The 27,780-nt window shown below is 38.0% G+C and overlaps 1 protein-coding gene across 1 annotated transcript in view; it reads left to right on the top strand.

The window, feature by feature from the left end:
• Window positions 1-27,375, top strand: part of LOC103585338 (chromosome unknown open reading frame, human C15orf41) — a 179,233-nt gene extending 151,858 nt beyond the window's left edge. Inside the window, exon 11 of the mRNA XM_008566265.1 lies at window positions 25,365-27,375. Coding sequence (XP_008564487.1) covers window positions 25,365-25,494 — 130 coding nt within the window. The 3' untranslated portion in view covers window positions 25,495-27,375. The remainder of the gene's footprint in view (window positions 1-25,364) is intronic.
• The last annotated feature ends 405 nt before the right edge of the window (window positions 27,376-27,780 follow it).

The following is a 27,780-nucleotide window of genomic DNA, read 5'->3' as shown; positions in this document are numbered from 1 at the left end:
ACATTTTATCATCAAATAACAGTAAACATGATAACTATTTCCCATAAGACTGTTCTCTTGAGCCAGGGACTTTAAAAAGAGAATAAAACTTGCCTTGTTCCAAACATAACATTGTACTAAACATTTGTTTATTACACTAGAGAAAAAAAGAATTCTGCTAGCCAGACATTGTGGACCAGAAAAACATGCCATTGTGTCAGATCATCCCAAGGAATCTCCATTTTTCCCCCTTTCCTAATAATGTTTGACAAGTGAAGATGAATTTTTAAAATCCAAGTCTCTTTTATGCCATTCATTGGGATAATACTATAAAATCTCTCCTTGGGTACTCAGAGTATTACAACATCAATGACCTGTCAGCAGTTGCATACGTAAAAACATGCCATTGTGTCAGATCATCCCAAGGAATCTCCATTTTTCCCCCTTTCCTAATAAAGTTTGACAAGTGAAGATGAATTTTTAAAATCCAGGTCTCTTTTATGCCATTCATTGGGATAATACTATAAAATCTCTCCTCGGGTACTCAGAGTATTACAACATCAATGACCTGTCAGCAGTTGCATACGTTTTTTTTGTTTGTTTGTTTTAAGACTGTATAAAGCTATGGTTAAATTCTAATTTTCTAAAATAGGTTTAAGTATGGGGAGAGCCAAAATTAGGTGCCCTTTTCTTGCTAGAAATCAGACCACAAATTGTACATTGTGCTTACAAAGATGATTAAGGCAGTCCAGCCGCACACCAGCAGTTCGGCAGATTAATTGGAGCATGCAGATTTGTGTAAAAACACGTGTTGGAATTGGGGAAGCCTTTTTTTTTTTTTTTTTTTTTTTTTTTGTGATGCTGTTTAAAAGTTTTTTTGCAAGTTCCTATGCATAATTTTCACATTATCTAATTCTCTCCTAAAGTCTAAAATTAAACTCATGTATGCCAGGAGTCTGATATTTAAGCATTTTGTCAAAATGGGAACATCTTATTGGTACCTTTCTCCCAGTTACTTGATGGTAACCTTTTTCATTTAGTAAACCGTAATGTGTTCATTATTTTAAAATTGTTGCATGATGAAACCAGAGCCACTTGTTTAAACAAGATGTAGACTAGAAGCCAAACAGCTGGAGCCCTGATACGCGTGAACATATAGTGGATACTTGGGAAATATAAGTTGTAATTTGCTGAAAAAATGGATTAAAAATAACTTTCATGGAGTTAGAGGAGAGATTTGAGGTAGACTGTGCAAGGTACCTGGCACTTAGTGGGGGCCTCAGTGAAGTGTAGGGAGGTAGTGACAGGCAGTTTGTAGGAGGAATCAGTGGTGGTGTGGGTGGTGGTGAGTGTGGACAACTAGGCAGTTAAGTCAGTTATTTCTAGGAAAAAAAGAATCTAGCAAGTTAATACTTGCTTAAAGCAGTTGTAAAGGACTACATGCTTAAATTCCTTGCTACACACCTAGAATGCAATTTGGATAATACAAAACTGAAAAAGGTAAAACAATCACTGGTCTTGGTGCCCTTCTTTACCTAAGTATCTGTCTGCTGAGAATTTTCCTGTTGCCCTTATTATATTTGCTTTGCAGCAGTGAAGAATATTCTGTCTAGTTCTGTGGATAAGATTTCCACTCTTTCACAGAGGTTTTTTGTGGTTGGAATTTAGTTGGATCTTAGATTTTAAATAACCCATATACATTCAGTTATCCAATCTTACCTCTTTTTCTTTGGCTTTGCTTGCTGAGTAAATTCCCCCCTTCTTTCTGATTTCTTCATGTGCTTGATATGTCTCTGCTCCCCTTTGCTATTTTTTTCCTTCAGTACTATAAACATAATTGTTGCACCATGGGGACTCTTGCTAGAACTAGGCTGGAGTTCCTGTAGGCACCTCCTTTGAGACAACTCCCCTGCTGATTTCATGGAACTGCATGTGTGTGGCTTTTCTCTGCCCAAGTGAAACCATCAAGTACTGTTAACTTAAGTGGTACCTAATTTTTACTGTAAGGAGATGGGTTATCTTTCTGAATGAGCTATGAGGTTTATTAAAAGATGTCAGGATGCTGCTCCTGTAAAGTTTGTTTAGTTTGCTTGATAGATTCACCAACAAGGGCCTCTACAGTTCTTAGTTTTGTGTATGTCTGGTAATGGGATGAATGATTAACATTTACATGGAGGAAGTTCCAGGCTGTTAAGGCAACTAGGGAAAATATTCAAAAGCCAGTCCCAGAACAGCCAAGATGTTCTCATATACTTGGGTTCCCATCTTAATAAAATTACAAATTTAGTAATTTGCCGAAAGAGGCACTGAACAGTGATGACACAAATTTCAGTAATCTGTCTGATGCTCTTCTGGGCTCTGCTGTTAACCAAAGAGAAGAGTTGGGCATGCTACACGCTTTGACCCAGGGAGCCTCAGCTGTTCATCTGAGAAATAGTCGGGCAATCATTGACATTCTGGGATCGTATGACTTACTAAGCCAGGGAGTTGGGTAGCCATGTATTGAAGCCTAGAACATTTGTGAGGCAGGTGCAAAAGCCTCTACAAATACAGGTTACACTGATGCACACATTCACATATACATCTTAGTTCAAAGAAGAACCACTGATCATGGCCTGAGCTGGTGATTGGACTTGGGACTTTTCTACACATTGCAGTTTGAAAACTAGCTCTCTGGTGACCCATAGAAAAACTATTCCTGTTACCTTGTGCAGATAACTAATTGGAAGCTGAGCACCTCTCAGGAATTCAAATACTTTTTACAGAAAGAATTGGTCGGTAAGCCGTAATTCTCGAACCCAAGATTTATTATAACTGAGAAACTACTTGCCCAAAGTTTAATTTACCCCTCCATTTATTATGACTTGTTAGTTTGACACACTATACCATAAAAACAGCTAAACCCACACTGTTCATAATGGTGGCATAGACAACTGTAAAAGACCTTTCAGACTATTGGCCAATATTTTAATAATTCTGCCTAAAACCTCATTAAATTGAGATCACCAGGCAGCACTGAATGTGAAGTCGTATAACCCATTTTGATATAATACAAAGCTTATTTATCCCGACTTCCCACAGGTTTCTAGAGTTAAACACTGACCGTGTTTATAAAATAAGAGAAAATGAAAGTGAAACAAAGGAATATTTAGAATAAATAAGCATGCATGTCCTTAATATAAAATCTTCTCAGCCCTATTTACAACACTGTTGCCATAGTGAATAACTGGTACAAATTGGGTTATGTTCCTTATCTTCTTTTAATTCTGCTTATGAGCATGCATGTCCTTAATATAAAATCTTCTCAGCCCTATTTACAACACTGTTGCCATAGTGACTAACTGGTACAAATTGGGTTATGTTCCTTATCTTCTTTTAATTCTGCTTATGAAGAATACTTCTTGTCTTTTTTATTTAAAAAATTATAATATTTCTGAAATTCAATCAAGAGAGTTTATAGTCATTTGTCTACTATGTGTATAGTGTACTTCCCCCCGAGGGACACATCTCATTGTGACCCCTTCTTGTTTTCCTTCTGTCAGTGCTACAATCTTTTTAACCTGTGTCCTTCTGATTGGGTCTGTGGACACAACTTCCATAAGGTCAATTGTTTTATGATATACAAGATCATATTAGACAGTATATAGGCCTCAGGTATAGCGAGTGCTGCCCATCTCACATCTAAACTGCTCTCATTCCCCTTCTGCTGTCTCTCCTTCTATCTCTGTTCTTTTCTTTGCCACCAAACATCTTGAGTCATCTGCACTCATGGTCTGTCTGTCCTCGTGTCTCTGCAGTCTCTCCCATCACTGGACTGTAACTGCTGTTGCTGCACCTCCAAGTTGTCAGACCCAGCAGAGATGTCTTGACCACTCTCCTCTCTGTAACACGTAATCTCACTCTTGACTTCTGTGATACCACTGTTTCTAATTCTCCTTCCACCCTCTTGACGTCTGCCAGGCTTCTTCGCTGGCTTCTCTTTCTCCACCTGACCCTTATATTTTCAGCCTCAAGTTTCCATCTTCATACTCCCCTATCCTTACTTTCCTAATCTTGCCTACATGCCTGTCTTCAACATAATTTCCACATGTGTGCCATTAGTTTAGATCTTTTTCTCAAGTTCCAGATTTATTCTTTTAATTGCCTACTGCACTGATTTTCAAGCTGACTTCTAGTGAAGCCCCAAAGTTCCAGACAAGGATGCCTTTATTCTTATCCCTGTCCTTGTCCCTACCCTTACGTCCTTCATCTTCCGTTCTCCTTCTCAGTCTTCGAAACCACAGAGAAATTTCACCTCTTTGGTGAAATCTCCCCCAAATGTCACTATTCCGCCCCACCACCATCACTGAAGTGTGGTGGATTTTCAAAAATTACAGTGCAGTGATTAGTAGCTAGTAGCTGTGGTTTCATAATCTTAACCCACATTTTCATTCCATTAGAAAGGCTACTATACTATTAAGAATAATGTGAAGATATAGGACCACTTTTCTGTCATTCCAGTGCAGATATTTTTACCTTCTAACCCCTTTATTTTTTAATCTTTTAAAAATCTGTAGCTGCTTGTATATACTTTAGAAAGGTATTTAGTCTTTTGTTATTTGAATATCCTGTCTCTCATTATATCTAGAACTACTTTAAAACTATAGTGAATATGCCTAACTCCCCAAAATCTATTTGGGTAAGTAATATTAAATAAGTTGAAATGTTCTTATAGCACTTTTATGATCATACTCATATTTAAACATTTTATTAATTCTAAACAATTAGACTTCAATTGTGCTAATTGTAGTCTGTTCTGTCACTTAAAGGAGTGATTTCTGTTTGAAAAATGCTAGTGGCACTTTTGTTTTAATTTTATTCCCAGTGTATGGCTATAGGAATCATAGCAAAAGACCAAACACCAGGTAACATGTATAACATATTTAATATTACCGTAAATAAATTAGGAAAGTGATTGTATTCATACTTTTCAATAGGAATTATGCAACTTACAGTTGTAAAATTGGACCAAGACCAATATGTTTTCAATTACCTGAAAAAATAAAACATTGCCCCATTTAAAGAGCAGTATAATGATAATTATATATTTTTTAAAAAGCCCGATGAATAGTTTGAACTCAGGCATGATTTTTTAAAATTTTTTAAAACTCTCATTAGTACATCTTCACAGATAAAAATTAAAGTTACTTTTAGATGTTTTAGGATACCTGACAAAAATCCCATTTTATAGAATTTAAAGGTTTGTGGATAAAAAGTGAGAAATAGCTTATCAGAAAATGACAGCATCAGAATGTAAAATATGTCAATTAGTTTCAGAACAAAATTATTGCTTAAATTCATTTTAATAGTACTTAGCAATTACATCAAATTCATAGCATTTAAATACTCTACATAATAGTAATGAAATTTTTTGTCTTCCTACATGAGATTAGATGCAAAATTTAAGGATTCACTTGTTTTCTAACTCAACTGGAAGAGTCGTAAATGTAATAGGGACTTTAGGCTAAAATGGTTCAACATAACGTTCCTCAATCATCTCTGTATGAGAAGTCACACACCTCCTAACTCCAGTGTCTTGCCATTAAGTCTCTGGGACCCACTTAGCTTCTCTAAATACTTCATCCTTCTAAATAACATATAGGCATTTTGTAAAAAGCATAAAGCACTGTATAAATGTAAATTGGTGCTATTTTCTCGTGTCTGAGATAAAAAAAAAAAAGGAAAATACCTTTGCAGCTTAGTTCATTGGTTGTTTAATCCAGATCTGTCTTCCTTTCAGCCTTATCTAGATTAGTCAGATAAAACAGTCTGCTTTACCCCATGTTTCCCAAAATGTAACGAAAGAAGAGACTGCAGGAGTAACCTCTAGACCGACTATCCCTAATGCCTCAGTTCTCTAGATAATTACTATCATTTAGCTTCAGGTAATTTATATACAGTTGTCCAAAGAAACTTACACACACACACCCCGCAACACACATACAAGTTGAGGAATTCCAAAATTGCAAACCATTTTCTTGATCTAATTATTATCAATCCTTCAGAATAAATAAATATAGAAACATTTTAAATAAAGTTAAATAAAGTTTAATCAGACTATGTGATAAGCACTTTGCAAAAAGAAGGTAGGTGTTGAGGAAGTATATACTCTAAATCTTGTGACCTTTTCTGTTTTTCAAGGTATATATTTTTTTTAAGTTAAGTAAGTAGTGAGTCTAAGTAAAATGAAGACACAAAATGAGAACTTTTTGCTGTTATAACATTTCAAATTACACATTTTATACTTGCTCAATGAATAGCATTAATCCTAACAAGTTCTGTTAAATTTTATAAAAAAAAGAAGCCCCTTCTCAATGAAATGAAGACAAAGTCCAAATTATCACACTATGAGTCTAAAAGTCTTACAGTTATGCCTCACATATGATATCCTTCATCCTCATGAAAGTTAGTATTTCCATTCTCTTCTGAAATGTCTGTTCTCATGCTGGAAAGCTTGAGAGCAGCCACTGACCACATGAAGGCGTGATAGTTAAGACTCTTCAAAATGGACATGAGAATTGTCAGTCCTACCAAAGACAGATCCAGTCTACAACCAATGTGTCATCTTGGGTGAGATAAAAGAATTCTTTCAAATGGCAACTGTTAGTCTGTTTCTGTAAAACTAATGCTTGGCTCATAAATAAGCCTATGGGTCGTTATAAATGTGTCGGGAGCTCTGAGTGATTGATCTGTGTTGGGTATACCATGAAAATAGATGGCAAGCACAGAGGTTGCTTCCCTGTGGAAGTCGTGGTGGTGAGTTGCCATGTGTGTCCCTGTTACAGGTCTAGCTGATCTGATTGTGGATTTAACACATTTACAGACTGGACTTTTGGTCTCTTGAGATCTTCAGTGTCTTTCTATGAAGTCTAAATTGAAAAAACATAAAAGAGCACCTTGCTCTTCGGCATCAAGCACATATTCTGGCAGGGGACCAGAGCTGTTGTGCCCCTAAATTCTAAATGCATCATTCCCAGAGTTATTACTGTTTAGATGTACAACTAGAAGTGCATTCATGTTAGTCTAAAAGGTAAGGAAGACATGCTGGTGCCGTACTAATTCATGCCACAAAGGTTGAGATGACAAACTTAAACTGAAAGGAAAAGGTCCCAGGCCCATTTTTCTGTAAAAAATATTCAAGCAAATTATCTGAGAGAAAAAATATAAAGTGTGGAAAGCAATAACTTTAACTTCCTTCCAACCCGTGGCTGTCTGCTTGAGCAAGCAGGAAAGCTCATCAGGTAAGCAAATGCATATGATTAAGTAAAGCAAACAGTAGTAGTTGTTTAAATTGCTGTACTCATCTGATATGTGCCATAAGTTTGAGATCTAGACTAGACCTCTCAAAATACCTGTGCAAAAATATTCTACATAACTTTTCTACCTGTCACTCAGCTGTTCAACAAATGTTTATTCAACATCTACTATGTGCCATATACAGCTAAATATCAGGTAATGACGAAGTAGAAAACATACTTACCTTCATAGAGCATACACTGTCTAATGGAAGAAATCAACATTAAACAAACACAAGTAAATATGTAATTGCAACATTCTTTTAAACTTATTATTTGGCCATGAGAGACCAGTCATTTTGCCCTTTTGTTTCTGAGTCCTTAGATTTATAAATCCCATAAATCCAAATAAAGTCCATAAATCCACATCGGTTTGATTATAGCACATATCTGTACAGGCATAAATATCTCATTAAAAAATAAATAGCAAACTTAGTTATTATCTATATTAGGCATTGAACATGATATTAGAAATCTTTGTTATATCCGTGGTTGAATGAGTGGACTCACCAGTTGTCATAACTAGTTGGTCATATATACCTATTTCTTTCCTATTTTGCAGTGGCCCTTTTCATAATGGAATTGGGTGGGGGTTTCTCTGTCTTTTGTGTTAAATTTTAGTAGTCTGACAAGGACCTCAGCTACGTCAACAACTGCACAAAAAGTAAGGTCTTTTATAAGCATGAGGCGCTCGCAGATTACTTCAAATATCATCTTGCATTGGCCTTAGCCTGGCCTGTTAGTTCAAGCCCTAAAAATAAACACCTATTAATCAGCTAATGGCAACATGGGTGGACTTCAAGGACCTCAGTCTAACCTCATTCAATAGCTTGTCTTATGTCACCCAGGATGAGGCAGTTTGCAGCCAGGAATGCCTCTAAAAGAAAAGACAATCACAAGCTTAACTAAATGTTTAAAATAACCTCCGTAACTCCTCTCCACATTGACAGATTGCTTTCAACTTGCTGAAACCAAACCGCAGCACCAGCCCCAGTGGCTTTGTGGGGCCATCTGAAAGCCACAGAGTCTGTAAAGTAAAACTCCAGGTTCAGTCAGAGCATCGAAGTGTAGCTCTCCCTTGTCTTGCTTTTAATCAAAAAACAATCAGAAGGGGACTCACTCCTGGAAATCCTTATCTTCATAAAATTCAGCTAATGACTCCTGTTAAGTTAAATAAAGTTGCTGTGTAACTCACTAAGGAAACTGTTAGCTGTTCACCTCTTGTCCACAGACTTCTCAAAGAATACAAATTGGAGGAACCCTGTGGAGCTGGGCTGTGACTGTTTATATACACATAAACATGTCCCAATGACTCCGGAAAGTTGAGACCCCAGAATAGTTTTCAAGTTTTCTGAATGGCAGTCTTTTTTCTGTATGGAGTGGAAATGGGGGGGAGGAGGGGCAGATTTGTTTTAATGTATACTTTTCTTTAATATGTTTACCCCCAAATAAGTGAGCTGCAGTAGATACTCTGGCCATGCACAAAGTAAATATTTAGTTGACAGATTCCATACAGCAACATGGCCTGGAGTATTTGTTTCAAGAAGGAGGATCACCCTCTGGCAAACAGCCACCGTGCATCCAACATGTGCTTGATAGAAATGGGCTGTCCACTGGTGTAGCTTTCCCTAGGGTCCTCACAGCACCTTAGTCTGCCATATGATGCCCTTCCAGTCCTTGTCAGCCCCACTGCCAGCCCTTCTTTCCCACTGCAACTTCTGCACGCCCTTATCTTTCATTCTTCTGAACTTTTCTGCACTGTCCCCAAAGCCCCCAAGCTTCTTCTCACCACCCTGTCTGCATGTCCATCTCCCTCCACCTGGAGTGTCTTCCCTCTCTTACCCACTCAGTGAACCATGACCTCAAGACCCACTCCAAAGATCACCTCACCTGTGCTCAGAGCCTTCCCTGACCTTCCCAGGTAACGCACTGCCTTCTCTGAGCTACCGCGGGGCCTTCAGCACTGCTCTCTTAAAACATTTGTCTCCTCCTCATATACTTAGCTTTCAACCTGCTTGTCTTCCATACCACTGAGAGCCCCTGGAAGACAGGGACTGTGTTCATGTCATCTTTGCATCACTAGAACATGGCATTCCTTTTAGGATGGCAGAAGGTATTGCTGTACCTATTTTGCAGTTACGAAAAAGGGAAACCAGCACTGTACGCTGCCAAGAGCACTGACTGGCAGGAGATAGGGCTGGGTTCGTCCTGGCCCTCTCAGTCACTCATATGAGATCTTTAGTCACTTGATCTGTGAGAGCCTCATTTTCCTCAGTGGTCAGACGTAAGAATAATGCATTTTTGAGGTCCAGATATATCACTGTACAATTTGTGCAATCATGAGGGTACTTCAGAAAATTTGTGGAAAAGTAGAATTAAAAGATAATATGAATCTTTCGGTGAACTTGTTGAAGTGCCCTCGTATTTTAAGAACTATGGAGCATTCCGTTCATCACCAGCCAAGAAATTGAACCAGAGTTCACTAAAGCTTATCCTGTTCTTTGAATCTGGCTCTGCAGTTTTCTGTACCCACACATGATCCTTCAATTGTTACTTTAAAAAAAAAAAAAAGTTTTTCTATTCTTAGCCTCATATTTCTTTCCTGCAATTGTCTGATAAAGTGGCTTTATTAACCACAAGAAAACAGAGAGTTTGGGCAGCTTACGAAATTGGTGCTGGCCAATGGGCTTCCTAAAGCCCCATTGTGTGATTCCCCAGCTGCCTTAAAGGCCAACCTCAATGTCCCAAAAGTTTTCTGTGTTCTTTTTGACAGGGCCATCCCAAATAGCAGCCATCGTTTGGTTCCTTAATCATCAGTTTCCTTTCTTTCCAGAGTCTTTTAATGTTAGTTAAAAATGCTTTCCTGTTACTTTTCTGTTTTTTCTCTTTTTTTTTTATTAGTATTATGGTAAAAAACATAACATTAAATATGCCATCTTAACTATATTTAAGTGTACAATTTTAAGCATATTCACGTTGTCATGCAGCAGATCTCTAAATCTTCTTCATCTTGCAAAACTGAAACTATACCCATGCACCACTAATTTCCCCTCTCCCAGCCCTTGGCAACTACCTTTCTACTTTCTGTTGCTGTGATTTTGACCACTTTAGATACTTCATATGAGTGGAAGCATGCAGTATGTGTCCTTTTGTGACTGGCTTATTTCACATAGCATAATCTTTGTCGTTGAGGTTCAATCATGTTATAGCATACGACAGGCTCTTTTTTAAGGCTGCATAATATTTCATCGTATGTGTATACCATGTTTTCCTTATCCACTCATCCACCTATCAATGGACATGTGGGTTGCTTTCTTCTTTCTCTTTTTTAAAAAAAATTAAAACTATTTATTACAAAGATGAACTATTAAACTTGGCAAGACTTTTCTAAATGCTCTTCGTCCAGCAGGAAATGTGTTTAGGATGGTACAGTGAATACTCAAGACATTGCCCTGAAATTGGTGTGTGCAGCTCTTTTTTGTTGTGTGACTTGGGGCCTAAATGTGGAAACAGACACAGCAGTGTCTTGCCATTAAGAACAGGAACCTATATTTAAATAACGTTTAAGTCATTGACATCACCAGGGTTTTCTGTCTAGTCTCTTTTGAAGTAGAGTTTTGCCTGATCACATGAAGATAATCAGCTCCTATTTTTAAAGGCAGCAATGACTGTGTGAAATGCCCTTTCCTGCTCTCTGGCTCAAAGAAGCATCTAGTCTAGTTATAAATTTAGGAAATGTTCTGACTCTGGTTTACTCATACTACTTACCCCTCAGTTCTTCATCTCAAATTTTCATCCTGATTAAGTCTGGGTAGAGTACTACCCAGTACTGCCTTGATTAGTACTTTCCTGGGGGTAAGGGGGAGAAGAGTTGGGGAAGTTTTTTTGTTAGATTCTACTGTTGGGTGGGATTTTTGGAATGGGTGACAATGAACATGTACAAATTGAAGTGTTATAGAGCTTATTATTCTCAAATCCACTTTGAACTACAGATTCAAATGTTATTATCTCTGTTAAAAATAGAATGTACATTAAAGATGATGTCTTCCAGCCCCCACATTTTACAGAGGAAGGGACATTTGTCCAGTATGGAAGGGTAAAGGGTCCTTTAGTAAAGCAGTTGTATTGACCAGACGTACTGGACCCTTACCTTGAGATTGAAATGGGGAGGGGTTTGGGAGCTGTGTTTTAAGGGTTTGAAACTAGTTACTCAGAGAGAGCTCTGCAAATGACAGATCTGGGCTAGCATCTCAACTTGCTGCCTTTGAGTGAGCTTTATCTCCTTATGTGAGTAAGCTGCTTAACTTCTCCACATCTCTGTTTTCTTGTTTGTAAAATTGGACTAATAATAGTTCCTACCTCACAGGCTCATTGCACATATTAAATGAGATAACATATATGAAGTACTTAGCCTGGTGCCAGGCACAGTGTAAGCACTCAGTTAATGTTTTTCATTATCATCATTATGATCAATCTAGCACAGCTTTGTAATAGTTTTCTCAACATTTAAATATAAGGTTAACATTACCTGCTCATAAAGCTTTTGTTTTAAATGAGAAAATGCATGTAAGAGCTTATAAGAGTAGCTGGCACATAGTGATTGTTCAGTGAATACTAGCTGCTAATATAATTATGCTTATGGTTATTATTATAAGTATTATTATCAGTGTCATTATTTTACTCAAAGAAATAATAATCAAAATCTGTGTCTTCTACCAGTCCCAAAGATTGGGACTTATGCTAGGAGAGTAAATCTGGAGTAAAGTCAGTGGTGGGTTAACTGCACGGTCACTACACTTACTAGCGTCCCTTACCCTAGTTGTATTTAGAAGGGAACCAAATAGAAGAAATTACTCACAAAGCCCAGAACCAAAGAATGACTCACAAAACCTGAAGGAGGACAGATGTTTTCCACCACATGGACTCTGAGTACAACCTGGATCTAGCCTGGATGGCTTTAACTCGCCTTCCGTGCGTCTGTGTGCTCAAGCAGTTAACCCGCTGCCCTGTTCGTACCGTTCTCTAGAATTGGACCAACGCACCTTTTCACTCCCTCAGCAGAGGTCCCCTCTTCATTTGGGAACTTCCCTAGCTCAGAACTTCATTTTACAGATCTGGCATTAATTAAGCTATGCCTTTAAAAATAAAATTAAGTAGCATCTTTACAGACATGAAGTTTTATAAATATAGTTGACCTTGGAAGTCCACATATTTGCATTTTCCTTTCTCTGACCTTAATTTTCTATTTCTCTTTTGCGATTTTATTGTACCTGGCTCTTTGGGTAAAAGGCAGGGTATAAATACATTAAAAGCCTCACACCAACATATAGAAGCCAAAGATTCTCATTTTCTTAAAGGAGCACTATTGAAAATGGTCCAAAGATTATTCTGCAGAGTTACATGTTATTAACAAGTAAAGCAACACAGAAACACAGGCTTCTGCTGAGCCTGGGAATGATATAGACACTGTAGGGATGGTAAATCCATGTGTCATATACAAATACAGTTCACTTTAATAGTCTGATATCTTTTCACTCATCTTAAACACCTATAGGTATTTGGAAAGGGAGGAAGAAATAAAACAGATGAACCTGGTGAGATATGGCCAGGAACAGTAGTACTTCATTTTGATTGATGATTTTACAACCTTATCTTCTAGATAAAAGCTACTGTAAACAAAAGCCTACCTAAATTGATTGTATTCAAAGGAAGCAAGCCACCTGTATGCAGCAACTGGCTCCCAAATGCTTAGTTTTTCTTCTTAGCAACCAGTTGCTACATACCCTTATAGCTACCACCTTGACCATTAGTAGTGTCAGTTCCAGGGACTAGTTCTCTTGGTTTCTAGCAGACTTTAAACCTCAGGATTATCTGCCCCATAACATCCTAGAAAGCATAAATTCCTAATAGTAATCCTGGCAATCTGCTAGCTCTCCAGAATTGTACAACTTGGGCATATTTTTAAGGCTCATTTTCTCACCTTTAAAAATGTCTTTTCCTCCCTATATGATAGAGAGTTATCAGAAAAATATTTTATTTTTCCAAATACATGACGGCACTCACAGCTTTTCCTGCAACAGGGGACTCTATAGAGGTATTCATTCATACATTCATCTAATGTTTATTGGCTGACTCCTGTGTGCCACTGAAATACAAGCTGCCCTCATGAGGCTTACATCCTAGAAACATTTGTTTGATAACTGCAAGGCCAGATGATCCATTTTTTCTAAGACCCGTTCTTGAAATTGTTTTCTTCTACCTGACCATTTTTCCTAATGACATAGACATTTTCAGCTTCTAATTTGTTTTTCTCTTTTCCAACATTTGCCTTCATGAATCAGTAAAATTGGGAGGTTTTGCTTTTAGGGGCTGGGTTGGTTAGCCAAAGAGATTTTCCTTATCATGAAATATTTATTGTGAATAGGAGAAAATTTTAACTACCCATTTAGAGTGAGTTGGGATTAGACATACCTGAAGCATTGTGTCACATTTGGTTAATGATAGATTTATAGGGCAAACATGTATCAGCCTTAATCCTTTAGTTATTTGACTTTGCCAGGGATGAAAATTCCTATAATTCTTTATTTTAAGCAGACTTTTATATATCCAGAGCCCATAAATCTCTTTGTGCCTTGAGATAAATGTCTGACTGAACTCTAGGTTACCCTGTGATCTTTTGAGAACTGAAAAGAAACTCCATTCCCTCTATACCTAATAGTAAAAGACTGCATTAAAATAATGTATTTGGGGTAAGCAATATTTATATAATAAAATGTTTTCTGTTTTATAAGGCATTTCCAATCTCTAATATTCAGAAAGTTGGAAATGAAAAGTTCAGAAATAATCTCAAAATTTTTCCTAGCAAGTCTATGGTAAACTAACTGGAAAATACCAAAATGGGCTAAAGCACTGTCAGCCAGGCTTTGCCAACTCCATAATCACTATCCATTATGGTTGTCATATCAATTATAAATTCTCTAGCATCAAACACTAAATCAGCTGAAATGATGGACTTGCCTGTGGCATGTTTCCCTGGGGAAATAACTGAAAGAGAAAACATGTAATAATTCACACAACCAATTTTGTAAACACCCCCAATTTTTGGAGGAAGGCTGGGGTATAAATTCTAGGTAGATAGATATGACTCGTACCATGGTGTGCTGGAAGTAGTATTCTCCCACTGTTAGCACTTGAATGTTTTCAAAGTAAACATGACCTTGTGTCCTTTGTTACTTTTAGGGTTTCTGTTTCTTTCACTGTGTTTGCTATCTTTCTCTTCTTCCCTATTGGGGACGTGTACTGTCCCCTCTGTGCATGCTTGTTAGAAACAGAAAACAGGGTGTCCTACTAAACACATCTTCCAGTTTCACAACTAAGTCATCTCAGTATGCTTCTGACCCCACCATCCCTCATGTCTCTTGGGACCCTTAGTCCCACCCTTCATTCTCACTACCAAAAATGTACCTATCATGAACAAAATCAAAAGGACCAGTATATGAATAAATACAACACAGTTACAAAACTCCTGCCTTCTCTAAGACTTCTAGAGTACTATGTGGTCGCTCAATTTTTTTTACTGTGAAAACTTTGGCTTGTTGTTTACTTGATTAATATATTTTACACTTAAAATGTGAATAGATTTGCTCCTACGTTATTAAAAATTTAAGTTGCATGCAACTTACGGACAGGAACCTTTCTCATGTGACTTGTGCTCTTGTATCATGCAGGCTTGTATGTAGATTCTTAAAAGCTAAATGCAGAGGGACTGACCCATGCCAGGAGTAAACATTTCTCCAGGAAAACAGAGACTAAAAACAGCAGATTAAGGACAAAATAGCTTCTGCCTTTGTTTTCTAATATTTTTATTCTGAGAGATTTCCAGTACGCTAGGAAGACTATAAGTATAGCATCGAAGTCTGTCCAACACAGGACAAAGTGAAGTAGAAATTAACTACTTTTCCAGGTAATTTACTGTGGAAATGAAAATGTTGAGTTATATAAACACCAAGGAGAATTTCAGGTAGTTGTGTTTGTGTATTTTTACACATTTTAAATTTTCCTCAAAATGATGTATTTACAGTTTATTTTCTGTGTGGCATAAAGGCCTGAGATGAATCAGTGTTTATAATATTTTTACTTTTTTATTTTCAAAATTATAGAAAGTAATTTGTTTCAAAGAGATGGAGTTTCATTTTTAATAACCGAGATTCATGAATCGAGTGAGAATAACCAGGATTCTCTTTCTTTAGTCATTTCAATTTGCAAACACAGACCTGCCAAGCAAAAAAAGTAAATGAAACAACCAAGTTATATATTTTTATTTTATTTCTAGACACTACCAAAAAAAGAATATTTGCATTGTATATTAAATTGACCATAGTGCCAGAACCTTATGATGTTATATTACATAATCACTAATCTATTATTATTGTACACATATTTACACACAGGCATAAATACACACATACTTCGCATATAAACATGTGCAAGCATATTTCACTTGGACTGAAAAGTTATTTACAACTCTGTCTGGAGAAACATACAACAGTGATTAACAAGTACATAACCAATCTACAACACGCAGATTAAAACTAAATAAACAGTGTAAGAGTTTATTTTAAAACAATTACAAGATGTTTTATATTTCTCCTTCGTCCTGAACTATGTGTTTGAAAATGCACTCTTCATAAAAACCACATGCAAGTCTTTTTGATGGTGAAACAATCGACTTCCAACAGCCACATGCCTGCACACATCCTCAGAAGATAGCACAGACCCCACACAGCAAGGGGGAGAAATATATATTTATGATTCTCTGCTGATCTTATGTTAGACAAGGAATTTTCTACTTGCCTACAAATTGAAATAAAAGATTTAGGCTGGGAACAAAGATTTTAATCAGCACAACTAGGTTTATTTTTATTGTTTGATGAAGACCTTCATGAACAACAAACTTGACTAAAATCATCAAATCATTCCGTACTCCTCTTGTCATCCTTCAACTGAAAATTGTTTGTTTTATCAACTTGACCCAGATTCATATTGCAGGACCCCGGTACACTGAGAATCCTTTTTTATGCAATCATGGTAATTCAACTCATTGGGAAGAGAAGTATTAGATCAATTTCGTGAGTTTCCCTTATTCTCTGTGGCCAGGCAAATTGAGTAACAGAATGTGAATACCACCACCCTTCACTGTCTTGTATTACCAAAAGAGCTGTAAAAAGCACACTCGTTTTAAAAATATATGTAGTGATTTTCTCATGGAGCCAAAATCATGGGTAAGCCAAGTTGATGGAACAAGCAGAAGATACATCTCTTTACTGGTGGTATTTTAGGAGCAAAAATGGGCCTTTGAAGTTCACTGTATAACCCTATTTAGCAAGTCTAAACCTTCTTTTCTGGGAAAACAAATCTCTACCTCACACGCTCACTTAGACCCGCTGCTTCCCTCAGTTTTCCTCATAGCTTATTCCAGCTGTTTATTTCCATTTACATGAACAGGTGGTGTCAGTGTTCTGGATTTACTCCTCTTCCCTCATGTTTAGATTCTGCCCATAACTTCTGAACCCTTTCACAGCATGAAACATTTCTCTTCTCTGAACTTCATGTAGGGATTCTGTAATTCTCATTCCATAGCTTGCTTTTCCACCTGATCGTCAGAGGCTTTAAATATGCTACCTCAGATGTAATCATTTTAATTTCTTTTGCCTGAATTATAGGTTGCTTTTCCATATACTCCCTCAATTTGGTGACACTTAATTTGAAGCAAATAGCTAGATAAACTTTTTAGTGTGAAACTATTGACTTCATACTTAGAAGAATTATTCCTTTGTAGACAGGTGGATCCCAACTCATTTACTGGGCTTTTGATTAGTCACCTTGCTTCTAGGCTCCTGCTTTTCTATCTTTTCCAGGTGTTGTAAATATTGAAAAATATTTTCCAGAGTTGAATGGCTGTTATAAATTGCTGTACAGGGCCGGCCCCGTGGCTCACTGGGAGAGTGCGGCGCTGGGAGCGCTGAGGCCGCGGGTTTGGATCCTATATAGGGATGGCCAGTGCGCTCACTGGCTGTGGTGTGGACAACACTGAGCCAAGGGTTGCAATCCCCTTACCAGTCAAAAAAATAATAAGTTGCTGTATAAACACAAAGTATAATGAGAAATGGTAAAATATAGCGGTTACAAGGGCAAGCCACAGAGCCAGACTGCTGGGTTCAAAGCCCGGCCCTTTCTGTGCCCCAGTTTTCTCACCTATAAAATGAGGGTGACCATAGTGCCCCCTCGCAGGGTGGTAGTGTGTATCAAACTAGTCTGTTCATGTAAAAGTGCTTGGAACACTCCCTGTCACGTAATAAGTGTTCAGTAAATGTTAGTTACCTTTTTGTCGTTGCTTATTGGAATCATGATATTACTTTATATGTATGTAGACATCATCTTTATAGACATAATGACTGGTTAAGGCCCTTTGAAATCTAAAGTATGATCAGAAATCTCTAAATTCCTTTATCTGCCTTTCTTTTAACACTCTTTGAAGAAGGTGCATATACTTTGAAGAAAGTGTAACAATAAAAAGTTAATAGTCTTTCTCCAAAAGTAAAAATACCATCCAAGCAATTTCTGCATTATAGAATAGCGTGGAGGCATGGCAAGGAAGGGGGAGTATTTTGTTTTATAGTTAAAAAAGAGTAAGCAAGTTCTTCCTGAATTTGGAGGCCCAAATTTTCTCTCTGTACCTCTGAGTTTCTCAGAGAGTTATAGAAAAATCTTGAACTGAAAGACATGAGTTATAACTTATACCATATTCTGTCAAACATTCACAATCTGGAATCCTCAGAGATTATCTGAGGATAGCTAGATGTTTCTGGAAAACTAAGAATTTAGTCACTGAAGTACCATTTTTAAAACATTCTTGGTGACAATCTTTTAAAAATAATCAGAAATCTCAGCTTTCAGTGCCTTTTTTAACCTGAGCAAAATGTAACCAGCATCTGTTTTTCCTGGACTGTCCTCAACACTTGTTGAGGTAGATTAAGTCTGTTTGCCCAAACACCAAATAGTTGGGGACTGTCAAAATTAGGGTTTTTAAATCTTTTCCTTAGCTGCCAGTGGTCATTCACATCAACAGGCAAAGTGTTCAGCTTCCCACACCCTACGTCCACCCCCTTCAAATCTGCAGCTTTAGAAACCCAGTACCCAAGTTTAACATGAAAACCACAGAACTGGAGAAAACATGGAGAATTCTTGATTTTGTGTAACCCCAGCATCCTAGATATGTAGCAAGGAGGGATAGTGTATAGTCTAAGGAGCCAAGACGCTATGTTAGTGTAAAAGCACAGAGTTGCTTAATAACTGAGATTTGCCTTGATGAAGAGTTGCTATCTATTGATAATTTCCTTCTACTATAATTTCTGGGTGTAATTTATAACTAAAAAAGCCAATCTGTACCTAGCAGAATTTTCTATACTGCATATATGAAGAATGGTTTTGGATTTATACTTAAACTTGAGTCTGTAGTGCATATTTGTATTAGTTAGCTATTGCTATATAACAAGTGACCCCAAAACTAAGTGATTTAAAACAATACACACTTAAGTCACAGATTCTGTGGGTCAGGTATACAGGTACAACTTAACTGGGTCCTCTGCTTCACGATCTCTCATAGGCTGCATTAGCTCAGGGTCTGTGGTCTCTTCCAAAGGGTTGACTGAGGAAGGACCCACTTCCAAGCTCACGCAGTGGTTGTCTTCAGGATGCACTTCCTGGACTGTTGGACTGAGGGCTTCAGTTCCTCACTGGCTGTTGACCACAGACCACCCCAGTTCCTTGTCATGTGCACCTCTCCCACATGGCAGTTTGCTTCATCAAAGTGTGCATGCAGAGAAGGCAATAGAGAGAGTCTCACAGCAAGGTGGCAGTCGTGGTCTTTTGTAACCTAATCACAGAAGTGACATCCTTTTGCCACATTATTTTTGTTAAAACAAGTCACTCATCCTGGCCCACATTCAAGGGAAAGGAATCACACGGGACGTGAATACCAAGAGGCAGGGATCTTTGAGGCCATCTTAGAAGTCTGTTTAGCACAATGTCTCTCTGCAATGCTTAGTTGCGATCAGGAGGGACCCTGGCACCACCCTTGCTGAGGGCCTCCCTTCATTACTGCTCTTGCCCACTTCGGTTTGACACTTCTCTTCTGTGCCTTTCTTCCTGTAGCTAACAGTGTTTGTGTCGAAACTGCTCTCAGTAGTGAGTTCTATTTTTATTTTATTTTTTGTTTGTGGCTGGCCAGTGCAGGGATCAAAACACGTGACTTTGGGGTTTTAAAAGGCTGTGCTCTAACCAACTGAACTATCCGGCCACCCCTTTCTATTTTATTTTTTAAATTTTATTTGAAACCATCTCTTCCTCTTTTTTTTCTTTTTCTTTTTTTTTCTTTTGTGGCAGCTGGATGGTATGGGATTTGAACCCTTGACCTTGGTGTTATAACACCACACTCTAACCAACTGAGCTAACTGGCCAGTTCTAAGTGAAACCTGGTACAGTAGCTAAGTGTCTTTTCTTCCAGCTCATTTTTTACTGTGAAGATGAACCATATGTGCAGGGATAAGTTAGTTACAAATTTGCTGAGTATTTTCACACATCTCCAATATGTCTTAGCATTACCATATCGTAGAATCTCCTTTGTGTATGCCATTCACCTGTATATAACACATCCATCTATAGAAAGAGGTGGAACCAATTAGAGTGATGTCCTCCAACCTTACCAAATTGAAGATGTTCTTTAAAACAGATAAAAATATTTGCTGCCCTCGCTTGTGATAACAGCTATGCTTTTAGATTCCATCTATTTATAAAATGCATAATGAGTGAAAGCTACTGTGTGAATCGTATGTTAGTGTCTACATTTTTTAAATAAGATATATACATGTGTATATGTATATATACATATATATATATTTTTTTTTTTTTTTTTTCCTGTTTGAAGATAGTGCCTAGTGTGCATAACGATCTCCTGTAATTTCTTCACAGTGCTTCAAGGGTCCCTGGCTCAAGGTTGGGAACCTCTGGGTTAGATCTCAGGGCAAGGGTCAAAAATTCAAATGCCCGCAGGGTCCAGGTGGGCAACATAAGTGAGCAAAGTAGGCAGGACATAAGAAATGTTTCTTCTTCCATTTCTTTCTTGAAATATGAAACCCTGTAGGATTAACTTTTGCTTTCCCACATTTGATAGAGACATGAAGATGGAGAAATAGTTCTCTATTAAATAGAAAAATCCACAGTACAAGCATCATGAGAGATGGCACCTGGCACTGAACCTCAGCATCATGGAACAACAGAGAATGGTGGTGGCTGTGGCAAACTGGAGAATGTATGTTATGTCTCAAGGCGGCAACTGTCACTTAGCTCCAGGTGCTTCTTGCCAGATCAAAGGAAGCTGAATATCCAGGATTTTGTGTGAAAACTCCCAATTTGTATGTGTTGCCTCAGTTTTTAAAAATTAATGAAATCCCAGCCTCGATTTCATTGATCCATTCTCAGAGATGTCACTATTTTGCAAGGCAGCTCATGCATGTTTTCAAAAGTTCCAACCAGAGAAAACTTTTGTGTTGAATCAAAGTCTGATTATGGGCTACTTTCAAACATTGCTGTAAGTCTGCACTTAAGAGCTACAGTGTGAATTAAATCCCTCCTCCCCAAGAGCACTCTCAAAATCAGAAGACGGTGAGCATGTTACCCTCTAAGTGCTCATTTCTAAGTCAGACATATTCTGTTTCTCTAGCTGTTCCTCAGATATCCTAGGATTCTCCTCTGGGTCAGACTGGAGATAGTCCCCTTAAAACATGGCATGAGAACCCTCCAAAAACACTCTAGGTGTGGTCTATCTAGTACAAAGGGCATTTCCTCTCCTCTTCTGGTTAAAGTCTAATACTGTATCACCTGTTTAATAAGCTGATCACTACATCATAATGAATACAATCAGACTGCCTGGGTTCCAAAACTGGTTCCTCCACTTTTAGGCTCTGAGACCTTAGGCAACCTACTGAATTGCTCTGTGTGTTGGTTTCTTCATTTGTAGAACAGGGACGATAATTGTAGCTACTTCATGTGGTTGACATAAGATTTAAGTGGGTTGATGCATGTAAAGTGCTTAGAAGAGCATCTGGCACATAGTAAGTGCTATGAAAGTGTTAATTAGCATTTTTGTTACTATTACTATCACTGTGGTCTGTAAGTATACCATTAGTGTGCTCATCTGGCCAGTAATAAAAATGCCATGCCATTCCAGTGGCTGAGTCCTGCCAGCCACTGCCACTCGTCTCTAGACTGCCACTGATTTGATAACCAATACAAGGCTGTCCAATCCTATTAATACTGACCCCGTGTTCTCTATCTTGTCCGTGAGAGTATCTGTTATGTACCAGGCCTTGTGCTAGGCATGAAGGACTTGAATATGATAACACATGGTCTTTGCCCTCAACGGAGTCCCAATATAGCAAAGAAACAATTGGTGAAACAGAGGGAAAATCCCTGGAGACAGATATGCACAATAGGATACCCAACTTTAGTTCCATAGTCTCCTATTTAATCTCTCTAAATACTCTAAAATGGAAGGAAACCAAAGAAACACATTTTGAACACATTTGTAAGGTTGTCATTATTTATGGGGAACTTCATCTTTCATGTGCTCACGGTCTGTCATGCCTCCTGTCTTTCACCTTCCATTCTTTCAAGAGGTATTTGTTGTTTTTGTTAATTTGTTAGTATTTTACTTGCAAGCAAAATTACATGTTCAAAAGTCACTCATGTTCTAGTCTCTGCTACCCAGAGTCTTTAAAATTTGTCTTTGACTTGTTACTTGACCATGAGTATAGCAACCTAAAAATTACAGTCAACCTTGAAAAGTGTTTGCAGAATCAGTTGAGCTGTTCGAGTACATCCCATTACTGAGTGTCTCCAGGCTGGTGGGGGTCAGAGGGTGCAGTTCCAGCAGCAGATCCCTCTGCTTTGCACATTCCCTCAGACCCAGGGTCTCTGTTTTCTTTTAAATGCTATTAGCAGAGTTTCTTTGATATTTATTAGTCACAAAGTCTATAGTTGCCTTCCCAGTGATCTCGTTGTTGTCCAGTGGTGCCACAGTAAATGAGAAAAGGCATCAAAAAGGTGAAATCACTCAACCCACAAGCATGCACTTGACCTACATAAAAGTTTTCTAGGGTCCTGTTTTCTCTCCATTTTGTGCCTTTCCAGAAGGAAATGCTATAGTGTTAGATTGCTTGGTTTTTTGAATTATCAGCCAGAAATTTCCCTTCTGTTCAGATAATCAAGGCATTGATCATATAAAGTTGCTTAATGTGGTCGGCCTCTTCATAAATAGGTAAGTTGCTGAAAGGTTATCTTGCCAGTATCTGATAATCTTTGCATCCCGATCGGTTGGAGAAAGCTCAGAAATGCACTAAAGTAGGTGTTGGGAACAAAGCCAGATCTTGTTCTGCCATTAAATTGCCGAACGTGGCACCTTCTAAAGTTCCTATTATTTTTATCAACCAAAGACCACATAATTTGAAAACCTCTCTACCAATGTCCATTTACAAAGGGAAGTTGTGTCTCCTTGTTTTTCATTAGGCACATATTGTCCATCAGAGGTTTTGAGCTATATGACAGAGCTGATGGTACCTACCTTAATATTATTTCAGTAAGAAACAAAGATTTAGATGGTAGAGCCTTATTATGAGTCCTACTAAAAAAAATGTGCATAGATGCAGGTTACCACCTTTAGGGAATCCTTACTGTGAGCCACTACAGGAAATGTTCAGGTTCACGATCTTGCAGAACCTTTTTGAGCTGCAGATTTCATCTGTCGCCTCACATGTGAAATAAGTCCATTTTCTTGAGCATTGAGGTGTTCCCCAGCCTGGCTTTTCTGCCTAGAAAATGCCATTTTCGTAAAGACCTGTCATGCTTCGTGTCCTTTGGCTTATGATTTAGCTGTTCAGGGAAAGTGCAGGCTGCTCTGGCTCTCTCAGTGCTGGTGATATGTGTTTTTGTTTTATTAAATCTTTAAAATATTGGGCTTGTTTTTTATGACCCCCATATATTCTTTTATTCTTCTCTGTGACTCGTTAGATCACATTTTTTTCTCCCTTTGTAAAAATATTAGTGCCTTTCTAAAGAACATTGCGGTCTCCAGAATGGCTGTATAATAGAATGGAGGAATGTGTCGAGCTCAGTGTTAGAACTGTCGAGGCTGTAACTCAGGGGTGCTTCGCTGATGGGAGGATTTGAGGCTTCTCAGACGCGGTCCGCAGAATCGCACATCTTCCTGCTCTTGTCAGACTTGTTTTGACAAATCTGAGATCATCTGGTACTAATCACAGAACTCTTTGTAAAATAAAGGTACCAAATGGTATATGTTTTACTTACAGACAGTTGTTTGTGATTAAAAGTTACCAAGAAACCTTCAGTCAAATGGAAGCAGGTTCTCCTCCAGGTGTGAGCTTCACCCTGTGTGCATTTGAGCACGGGGGGCTCACAGACCCTGTGCACAGGTAGTCTAATTCTTCTGACCTCAAAGGAAACTCTTGCTTGGAGATGCTGAGGAAAAGAGAGCATCTGCAGCCAGCCCTGGATCAGGTAAATCTCGCTGGGCCTGGCGCTGTAAGGCTTCTCATTGTACCTGGTTCCTGCATCCCCTAGAACAAGTTCAAGTGAGGAGTTGCCATCTCATGGTTCTGTCCCTGCACCAAGAGGACTCAAAAAGAGTTTTGTTTTGTTTTGTTTTGTTTTGTTTGGTAGCTGGCCAGCAAGGGGATAAAAAGTTTTAATTAATCTTGAATACAACTTGGCTACCCTACTGATGCAAATCCCCAAATAAACCAGTCCGTGACATCCAATTGAACTTGTTGCTGTGCGTCCAGTGTCTCGCAGCCCATCCTGTACTGTTAGTTTTGGCAAGTACACTGCAGCATATAATAAATCATGGAAGGAAAAAGCTTTTTGGCCTAGCGTGGTTCAGCCTGCTGTAATGTTAGAATACAGAAAGCAGTTCTGTTTTTAGACATCCTTTTACTAACCCAACATTCATAATTTATGATTTCACTGTAAAATTCCTGCAACACTACACCAAAAGTAGTGCTGCCCTTTAATTAAGTGCTCTCAGTAGGAAAAACGTGAAACTGATGTGCAAAATATCTCTCTGTGCATAGTGATTGATAGTGATTACATCTTTATGAACCCAGCCTAAAGGTCTCAACTTCCTGATGGGTGAAGTCGTCTATAGGGCTACTTCCTGAGTCTGCCTGGCGGGGATCAGTCACTGCTAACAAAATTAGAGATAATTCAGAAGCACAGCTTAGAAATATTGAGGTTTTAAACCTGCATCTATCTATACTTTGTCACAAGTCTGCATGACTTTATTTCTCGTTTCCATAGGAGCCTATGACCAGATTTCATGCTGTGTCCACACTTAGGTTGTAATGCAGAAAGCAAAGGGTCAGGGAGAAAACCAGAAAGAATGGATGACAGTGGTACATCTGGCCCTATTGGCGCATGAATAGAACATTACAGCCAGAAGAGGACCTTAAGCTGTTCCATTTTTTAAAATTATTTTTCAAACATTCTTTTTATTTTCCCTCTTGAAAGTAGGCAAGTTTAATTTTTAAAATAGTACCAGTAAATGTTAGGAAACTAAAATCTCAAGCCGGGTGTTCCACAGCTCATCATGGTTTCTACCTTGGTTTTGTTCTTCATCAGCGAAATAGTAACATCAGCCCAAGCTCATAGCAACTCACAGAAAGGTAATATGGGTAATTCCTGTACTGAAATATTTCAGGTTCCTTAAAAGAAAGGGAACAAATCCATCCAAGGTGGTAATACTTGTGTTAAATGAGCTCTTTGGTATAATAAGTTCAGCTGCTTTCAGTCGTAATGGTAGCAACCAAAACAAAATCTTTGTGCAATCCAGTCATTTAATCCTCGGTTCCTCCGAGGTGACTTTTTTCTGGAGCTATGTTGATACTGTGTGTGTTACGTTACTTTCTGGTGTTTTTGCAGATTTGGGCCGGGCTTAGTCATCTATTGGTACGGATTTATCCAGGAGCTGGACTGCAACCGGGAGAGGGGCATCCTGCTCAAAGCCTGTTTCCCCACGGACATTGTCACCTTATGCCATAGCGTAGCTTGACCCTGAAGATCCTGGAAGAGAAGCTGGGAGGAAAAGGTGAATCCGGAAGCAATTTTACTTTCCTGCAGTGTAAACTCCTGGCAGCATCTGCCCTGAACTTCAGCTGAACTCTTGTTGCCCGTGGTCACACCACTGCCTCTTTAGACAAACATATCAAGAGTTTCTGTTTTCCTTCATCCCTTGCTGATGTGAACAGCCAAGAACTACAGACACAACCCACTCATTATCAGCATTTCTGTCTCTGTCAAACAGTTAGTTTATAGATAGTCATAATCTTTCTTCCTTCCGGATGGTTTCTCCTTGTATACTGAACAAAAGAAAAAATGTGGAGACTGAAAGGTGTGATTTTTCAATTCTCCTCCCAGTTACCGAATCGCCCTTTTTATTTTTTTTCTGAGCCTCCATTCATTCTCTCTCCCTCCCCTTTTCTCCTCACATGTACTCACAGATACCCAGTGTTACATTCTCATCGTGGAACAATCTAGCACAAACCTAGAAAAGCTGAAGACACAAAGTCTGAAGCTAAATTGTTGCTCTCACCTGCAGGGCTCCAGTGGACCTGGATGGCAGCCTGTGCTTAGTGCCTGTTTTGTCTGGTCTTTATGATTTCCTGACTTCTGTGGCATTAAGCCAAGCTGCAAAAGTACACTTGATGAGAATTTCCTCTTTTTCTAATGCTTATTTGAACACCAAACATTTTACATTTATCTCATTTAAAAGAATTAGTTACAATGTGTCTGTAAACCACACTCCTTCTTTGCATTGGGGGCAGAGGAGAGAGGATTGAAGCTAAGTGCCAGCGCTGATGAGAGTTTATTTTTAAACCAGGCTAGTTGTCATTATGAGGGTACTTTGAAAAGTTCATAGAAAAATAGAACTGAAAGATAATATGAACCTTTCCACTGACTTTTTGAAGTACCCTTGTATATACGTTAGCCAGTATTTTTATGAGTAAAAATTTTTTACATTCTCATTCTATACACTGCTTTGTATCCGTATTTTATACCACATAATTATATAACACTCACATAATTTAGGCATTAGCAGTGTTCAGCTTTGAATGAATTAAGTGTACCAGAAATAAACCTAAAGCAATTTTTAAATAAGCAAAATAAAAGAGATTTCATATTTGTTCACTTTAATTTATTCACTTTTATATACTGCAGACGAGATTTCAGTCTGAAGCGAAAACATCAATAAATTAATTATAAGCCTGTCTTTTGGGAAATTAAAAATTAATCTGTACCCAAAAATGTATTTAGTAAAATCTTTGCTCCCCATACTGACAAAACATAATAACTTTTATAATGTTGAATAAGTGATTTTGGATATATTAATGAAAATGTTACTTTTGCAAAACACCTTGAAGTTATATACTTACTTCGCTTGGTTCTTTCAAAAGACTAAATATGTCATTTGTATTTTGTTCATTTTATACGTAAGAAGATTTGCAAAAATCTGCCTGCTGCTTTTCCTTTCAAAGGACACAAACATGTTGGGTCTGTGATGGATTTTAACTCTGTAGTGGGCTGCATTAAATCAAAAGAAAGAGGAAGAAGCTGAAATGGTAAATAAATGTCAGGAAAACTTCTGTTTCAACATAAAATTCATCACGCAGGTTTTGTGAGTAAAATAGAATGGTTTGAAATACTACTGTGTTGCCCAATACACACACACATGTACACATACACACTTTAAACAGAAACGTTGTTAGAAGCAGGTTTTATGGCATGCTCTAAACTGCTTTTTTTCTTTAGGAATAAATTACATTTATCTGCACAGATGTTAAAAATCCTGTTAAACCCTTGTCAAGAATTTGTTAGTTTTACATTAAACAAATTTATGATGAGCGTGCACAAATAAATTAAAAAATAAAAAAGGTGCTTGCGTTTTGTATTTTTTCTTCTTCCTGGTGCCCTGACATAATGTGTTGTGAGAAGGTATTGGTGTTCCCCAGAAGTGGCACCACCTTCTCTTTATGAATGAGGCTTTAAAATTTGGCCCTTAGAAGTGAGAAAGAAACCATTAGTAAACTGTACATACTAACATTAAGTTTACAAGTTGTTCAAAAGGAAGCTTTCTTCTCACACAAAATCTAAGGTGATTATTGTATTTACTACTTTTGAATTGGAGGGATGGAGAAGGGAGTAATGTTCCCAAATTGGAAGCATAAAGCCTCTTTGGCTTTTTCTTTGGTTTGTTTTGTTTTTGTTTTTATATTAAAAATACTTATCTGTGTGTCTTGTCTCTATGTGGTGTTTGCTGGTTTGATTTTTTAGCTTAAAC

Source organism: Galeopterus variegatus, unplaced genomic scaffold (genome assembly GCF_000696425.1).
Source record: "Galeopterus variegatus unplaced genomic scaffold, G_variegatus-3.0.2 Scaffold232, whole genome shotgun sequence".
Lineage (NCBI taxonomy): Eukaryota > Metazoa > Chordata > Mammalia > Dermoptera > Cynocephalidae > Galeopterus > Galeopterus variegatus.
The sequence above is the reverse complement of the archived record's forward strand: the minus strand, read 5'-3'. Positions and strand labels throughout refer to the sequence as shown.